This window comes from Equus quagga, unplaced genomic scaffold (assembly GCF_021613505.1).
Source record: "Equus quagga isolate Etosha38 unplaced genomic scaffold, UCLA_HA_Equagga_1.0 173075_RagTag, whole genome shotgun sequence".
Classification (NCBI taxonomy): Eukaryota; Metazoa; Chordata; class Mammalia; order Perissodactyla; family Equidae; genus Equus; species Equus quagga.
The window spans coordinates 7,396-14,948 of NW_025797438.1; the positions used below are offsets into that span (position 1 = coordinate 7,396).

Here is a 7,553-nt window from a genome sequence, read left to right on the forward strand (position 1 = left end):
GAGATTGAATGCTGGAAATTAGGAGGAGGTTCAATCACAGGATGGCAAACCGTAGGTGGAGAAAAAAGGATGGATTTTCAAAACACTGTCTATGGAAGCGACCCAGTTTTAACCACACACATTTAGGAAAACACTGGAAACAAGTGTTAAAACAGACTAAAAGTGTTTTTCGGTGCATGATGTGGGAAGTATAAGGCATTAAGGTGGTGGGAGTTTTTGGCTTTTAAATTCTGCATCATGGCCCTGTATTGCATGGGGAAAAAGCCAATATAATTTCAATGTCAATTTGCAACAACTTTTAAAATGTTTGACATGCATTTTCTTTTTTATTAATTTTGCGTTACCTCATAAAATAACAGTTGACTGAAAATTACTCAGCCATGAGGTAGACTGGTTTTCCACTCCCACAGGCCTGTTGTAAAGACCCGTGTCTGTCATTCGCCATGACCCACTCAGCTCACAGTCCGTCTGCAGGCAGTGAAATGCAGAGGCGAGAAGGGAGGGGGAGCTAACATTCACAGGCTCCCTCGGAGTGCCAGTGTCCTTGGCAGGCACTTCTCCTAAGGTTCTGATGGGATGTCACTGAATGCAGCATTCAGCATCGTGGCCTGAGTGCCCGTCTCAGGGATATTTGCTCTCTAGACCATCCCAGTTCATGTTAGGTCGGAAGTGAACCCAATGCCTCTCGCCCCACAACCACAGCCACCCCAGTCTGGGGCAGGCAGTGTCGGTCGGGAGAGGCCCTCAATTGCCCTGAACCCACTTTGGGTTTAGAGGAGAGATTACCAGAGGATGAGGAAAACCTCAGTGCTCAAGAGCAGTCTTTTGGAGATGTGTCACGAATACGCCCCTGAAGGAGCCTGTGGCAACTTCCCCTGCCAGTGGGACCAGCAACCTCAGGTCAAGACCCAGCTGCTGACTCAGGTCTCCTTTCCTGGCCAGAGGCTAGGGCTCAGCCTGGGCTCTTAGAGGCTAACGCAAAATGTAGAGGACACCAACATGTGCTTTTTTAAGATTTATTTCAGAGTGCTGGTCAGTGACCTACCAGGGAGACCTGGCATGAGAATGCTGACACCTCTCGCTCCACTCATGATGTGTCGGGGGACCCCTGTGTCTCCTGCAGACTTCTGGGAATGTGGGCTCCGGCTTTGCCAACTCTTTACTGATTTTTTCACACATGTTCCTTGTCTATTGCCTACAGTCGCACAGGGGTGGGAGGCTGATTTATCGTTTAGTTTCACCAACTGTCACTTCCTTTACTTCAGTGACCTTGACAGTTCTTACATTTGTGGCCACGCCAAAGAGGAGTGCGGCTATTAAGGCATAAATGCGGGCAAAGAGCACTCTCAGATACACCACTGGCCACAGGCTGGCTGTCACCTTCCGCTGTTTTCTTGGAGGGGGTCCGCTGTCAACGCTCCCTCCTGCACCTTTCTGTAAGCACCTTGGAGGTTCCCACCCTTCATGGCAATGGCAATGCCTCAGATTGTTGCAGACTCCTCTCAGATTGCATTTCTCAGGGGTACAGTCATAATTCATTGCCTCGATAGAACCATTGCAGTAGCTATTTTGACAGTATCTTCCAGAATCACAGAGGCTACCATCTCTCACAGGACCCACATCTGTTGTTCCGGTCCCACGGTGTGAACCCACCCCGAAGCACAAGTGATCTAAGATAAGAGACTGATGGAAGGCGACGTGTTCCTGCAGCTGCGGAAGGTGCGTGACGTTGATGCACTGCAGCCTTCCACACAGAATATCCGCGTTCGCACAGGACCCAAATCTGTACGTCATTTCGGCTCTTCTGCAGTGTCCAAATCGATTGGCTCTTTTATTTATTTCATAGCAGCTCCTTGGAGCATTCACAGCCTTTCCCCCAAAGATTTCTTTGCAGTGAATGCTGCGGTCAGTGCAATTTCCACGGTAGCAGTAGCCGTCTTCAGTACATGGAGTTCCATCTTGCATATAAACGTCGTTAGGGCATTTTGAGCTTAACCCTCGGCAGTACTCGGGAAGATCACATATATTTTGGATTGGTCTGCAAAGCATCCCAGCAGGGGAGAAGGTGCAGTTTGTACAGCATCTGCCTGTGTCACAGGCGCTTCCAGTCGTAAAGCGACAGTTGCTATTGCAGCATGGGCTGCTGTAACACTGCTTGAAGGAGCCGCAGTCACACTGCTCCGTTTCTTCCACTACATGGTTTCCACAACGATCTTGTGTCAGGCTTTTATTTAAATACACCCTCTGGGTGGAGAACACACATTTGGATACATCGTTACCAAGTATGTGCTGGGTATGCATAAAGGAACAGTTACTGAAGGCATCCGTCATCACAGGGTATCTGTACATGATGCACGTGGTCCTTCTCTGGCAAACACAAGTGGATTCATCGAAATACAGACCAAACGATCTCCCTATCTGTTGAGATGCTATGATAGCCAGCAATAAATAGTGTCTTCCTAGAGCACCCAGCATGATAAGATTGTGAGCCTGGCACATGGAATATATGCCTGGATTAAACTGAAGTTCATGAGGCCCGTCACGTTTCACGATTAGACTTGAATGTGGACTCATAGCTCTATTCAGCGTGTTAGAAAAATAGTTATAAAAACCACTGCCTGGCACCCTATGGTCATTCATGTCAGCTGGATCTCTCTGGTCAAAAATAACTATGGCAGTAAGAAACATACCAAGATCAAGACCTCTCCAGATTGAATCAATTATAGTACTTAGATGTATCAGAAAGGTTGCACATTTGGATACATTGTTGTACACACGGTACATCCTGTTGGAAGTCATTACAAGGGCTTTTATTGATCCATAGTGGGATGCAAAGACCCTAGAGGAGAGCCTGGGCTCTGCACTGGCATTTGCCTGAGAGAACAGGGGGTCCCTATCCTCCTTGTATCCCAGTCTATACGCAGGTCCTGTGGCGTTGGTGTCGGCCACTATCTGAGAAACAATGTGTTCAAACCTTTGGGAATCCTTGAGTGGTTTGATTTCATAGGCAAGGTCATCCAACTTCATGATGCCTTCGATACCCCCGTAGCACGTCTCCACGGTGACCATGGAAAGAGGAATCTCCTCCAGGTAGCCAAGGTAATAACAGTCTTGAGGGATGAAGGGGGAGTCCACCTGTAAGGCTCCTTGGTCATCCTGAGTCATCAGCAGCAGATGTCTAGGCACAAACAGTTTCTTGCGCCGCATGTGGATAACGTGTCTCTGGCCCCCAAAACGCAGGCTGTAGGAGACCCACCCTGGCATCTGAACGCCTTTGCCGCTCTGCAACTCCTTCCTGGGAATCACCACCTCGGAGGAGATGTAGCGCCACGAGGGACGGCCTTGAGAACACTGGCCTGGAGCCAGCACTGCCCAGAGCCCAAGCAGCAGGAGGGGCGTCCTCAGGGTCACCTGGGTCTCTGCCAGCCTCATGGTCCTGCTCAGGGACATCTGTCAATGAGGGTGGATAAAGGGACGATCCTCAGGGAAGCCAGGTCTCAACCATCTGCTGTGGCCACTTCCCACCACAGAGAGAGACACTGACCGTGAACAAAGGACAGCCTCAGGCTGCCAGCACCCTACCCCTGGGTGGGTCACCTGAAGGAGTTAGGTCACAGTCGCCGGGTGTGGCAGTGGGTGGGCCTGGGCATGAATGCAGCAGGGGTTCGTGTGGCAGAGCGGGGAGGGCTGCGTCCCTGATTGTTAACACGGAAAGGAGATGGGAGAAGGAAGCAGAGGCGTGTCCCTGTTCAACATGTTCAAAGTACCCTCTGGCTGTTTGAATCCATGATGTGCAATCAGAACAATTAACTTCTCTACCACCTCTGTCCTGCGCTGCCTCGGGTCCCTTTCTGTGGATTGCTCTTTCCCCTCGTTGTAAAGTACCACTTCTTCCTACTTCTTTGGCAGGTGGAGGTAGACACTGTTAATTTTACCTTTATAGGTGTTGAAAGGATTTTAATTTTATCATTACACGTGTCTTTCTCTGGTTTGCAGGGAAGGTACGTGGGAACCGTCTGATCCTTCGGGTTGCAGCTTCCGGGCTTTGATTGGGCTTCCTGCGTCAGCACTGAGAGTGGGCTTGGTATTTCCCCAGTGCTCCATGGGATGGGACAGACTCCCACGGCTCTCCTTGTTCCCAGGGGTCCTGTCTGACCTGACGCTGCGGGAGTCGGGCCCAGGACTGGTGAAGCCCTCGCAGACCCTCTCCCTCACCTGCACTGTCTCCGGGGACCCTGTCACCAGCAGTTACTACTGGAATCGGATCCGTCAGCGTCCTGAGAAAGGGTGAGTGTCTGTCACAGTTTATCCTTCAATGAGACACACGATTCATTTGAAGGCATACAGATAGACCACGGCACAGCCACCTGACCAACAACCCCTCTTAAAGGGTTACTCATCAATACTCCTGTCCCCAAATGTTAATAAACTATTGAAAATCCCAATTTATGTTAGTTGAATCTACAGAAGGGCCACTGTAGGACTCACCAATGCCACAAGGCACAGCGCCGCTCAAAGCATACAGCTCTAAGCTTCTGGAGACACCTTCGCCAGCTCTGCCATGACCCAGGTGGAGCCGGCATCAGGCAAGGACCCCCAGTGAGTGGCGATCGACATGGACGCTGGTAGCCCATGTGTTCCCAGATCTTCTCAGAACGATTCGTCTTCTCTGTGGACAGTTGTGTGAGCACAGCCTATCTGCAGATCGATGGGCTGAGGTCTGAGGACATGGCCAAATATTACTCTGGGAGAAACAGTGTGAAAATCCATGTCCTGAGTGTCAGAAACCCTGAGGGAGAAGGCGGCTCTGCCAGGCTGAGGCAGTGACAGGAACAATGTGGTGCACCCTTTCTCTGGCTAAGTATATCCTTGCAAGAACCTTCACTAACTATTCTGGCTTCTCCACCTCAGCCCAAGACTGAACCATCTGGACGGGGAGAGGGCACCTGTGCAGAAGACACCAGGAAGGTGGGGGCCCCAGAGCTGTCTCAACTTCCTCCTCAGACCTGGATCCTGGGGCTCCTTCCCTGGTGCAGCTGCCAGCTAGACAATTAGCCCCATCTCTCTCCATGGCCAGTGAGATTTGACTCAGTGCTTTCTGTGTGAATGAAACTTGCTAATTTGTCAGAAGACAGCATCAGCTCTTCACTCTGTGGGATCCTTGGATCTGTGCAGGAGTTGGGCTACTTAATGCCCCTTCTCTAGATTACATACGAATAACCTAATGCCCTCGAGGATAAAAATATTCATAAAATTATTTAAAAAATACTCCTCTCTCAACCCTATGTATTCTGTTCCCCCTTAGCAAAGGGATCTTTCAATGACTATGTCTAGTGGATAAATAGATAGATGCGCAGGGAGAGGGGAGGCAGATTCAGTTCAATTAATGAAAATGACAAGTACTAATAGAACTTTGGGGTTGAGCTCTGAGATGACATAGATGTTAATAACGTCGAGGAAAATAATCGAGGTAATGAGGTTTGCAAAGTTTCATCTATGTATTTCCTTTATTCATTGCAAATTATAATGAGAATTTCTGAAAAAAAGGGCAGCAAAGTTTGGGTAACTCTTCAGAGGATTAAAGGGAGTGACCTGAAAGAGGTGGACAGACGATGGACACAGGGAGGGTGCCTGGTAGGCAGAAGGGTCTCTGAGCACAACATTGAAGGGGCCATAAATATCAGAATACAGGGACCATGGTCCCGATCGAGGGCAGGGCTCTCGTCCCTGAGCATCCCAGAGCCCAGGACACACCAGGATGGGACCTTGAATTCACCAGGAAGGGGAAACAGCAAAAGCCTGGAGTTGAGCCAGGGGCTGGTCTGCAGTGGGTGCTCAGGAGCCTCGGGGCATATTTAAAAGGAGGATTGGGAGTGAGGGGTTTCCTGTTGGGGGTCTCAAATTCCTATTTCTGTGACCAAATGTATGCTTAGATGTCTTCTGTATATTTTCCTGCCTGAGTCCCAATTCTCCTTATACCATCAGACTCTGAGAAAATGGGTCAGTATTCCTCTGCCATCATCAATTCAATAATTGGAAGACGCTGAGTTACACAGATGTGTAATCCCTTTCCTTACTTGATCTGTTCTCCACCTGAAGGTGTGATTCTTTCTGATGTACGTCATTAGGTTTTTTGGATGTATTCTATGGGTTGTTTTAAGGAAGATGTGGGAGAAAGCCTTAGACAAAATTATACAAAATTTTACAGCTCCAATGACATTTCTTCTAGCCTGCCTATGCTGAAGATGTAGTTATTCAGATTAAATTAAAGTCATAGGCACTTACCCAAAGGGAATAGGAGTTTAGAAGGACTATCCTTTGTTGTAGAATTATGTATATACCAAAGGTGGCATCAAAGTATTATTTTAAGTATGAAAATATGCATCTTAATTACTAGCAACTGTGGATATTTTAATTTTTTGAGTGTGTGACGATGATGTCTATGTTGCTAATCCCCTCTAACGCCTTTTAAATAATCTATAAAATTATCTATCGATCTATCGATCCATCTATCTATCATCTATTTGGAGTCTCCTCGTCTAGCTCAGCATTTATGTTATCGGCACATGTTCTTCAGGACTATGATCATTATCTCTGCAATTTTTAATTATACCCCTAATATCAGATCCCTACAGCTTCCAGCTTAGTCACTCCATTGTGTTTCCAGATGGTTATATGAATATGAACTCTATGCATAAGTTACTGATGATCTCTGCTGTACCAACAGAAAAGCTATAAACTTTCTATAAAACAATTACCACTACCCTCAGTAAACACCTCCTGACTGAGGTAGATTTCTCAGGGAAGGGGAGGAGCCCTCCCACCGTAGGAATCATTTCTGTAGACAACATAAGGCTATCCTTGCCTTGGTGTCTGTGTACTTGAGGACGTAGGCACCTATTCCAGTCTTCATAGACTGATTTCCACAAGCAAAGCCCTTCACCACTGAAGCATCCAAAATCAGAGGTGTCCCAGTCTTCCTCTGCTTTGGAGACAGTTGTACAGATCAAAGTAAGATCAAAGTTCTGAAATTAAAAGAAATCTGATTTAGGAAGGACTGGCCTCTAGTCATTGCTACATTTACACCAACACTGACATCAAAATATTATTTCACTATGAAATTATATTTGTAGCAATTGTTAATTTATATTGTATTCAATCATTTTCTTTAATTTGTGAAGCTGTACACACAAAAGGTTGACACCTTTTAATATCTATTTGAAAGACGCACAAGATTAAAATAAATAGTGATTTACTCACGTGGTCCAACACGGATTCTTAGGGCCAGAAAAGTGAGCCTGCCTTTGACCTCTTTCCACCTCAACTTCATATAGAAAGTGCTCTCCCATTAAGATCAACATGCCTTGTGGGTTCAATGAAGACACACCAACAAGGGCCCCAGAAGGACCAGGGTTCTGACCTCGGTCCCTCCCCATTAACAAGGACTGGGCTCCCCACATGCAAATTTCTCTTCAAGGTCTAGGGTAAAATCAACTCTTCAGCTGTGGGAGCTCACATATCTCTCCTCAGACAGAATTGAGGTCTCGAGGGAA

At 47.4% G+C, this 7,553-nt stretch overlaps 1 protein-coding gene across 1 annotated transcript; it reads right to left on the reverse strand.

Annotated features, from left to right (window-relative positions):
* Positions 1-1,224: 1,224 nt before the first annotated feature.
* LOC124233247 (disintegrin and metalloproteinase domain-containing protein 21-like) lies at positions 1,225-3,432 on the reverse strand. The gene has a single exon (XM_046650411.1). It carries the CDS (start codon positions 3,430-3,432, stop codon positions 1,225-1,227), a length of 2,208 nt encoding a protein of 735 aa, XP_046506367.1.
* Positions 3,433-7,553: the final 4,121 nt, after the last annotated feature.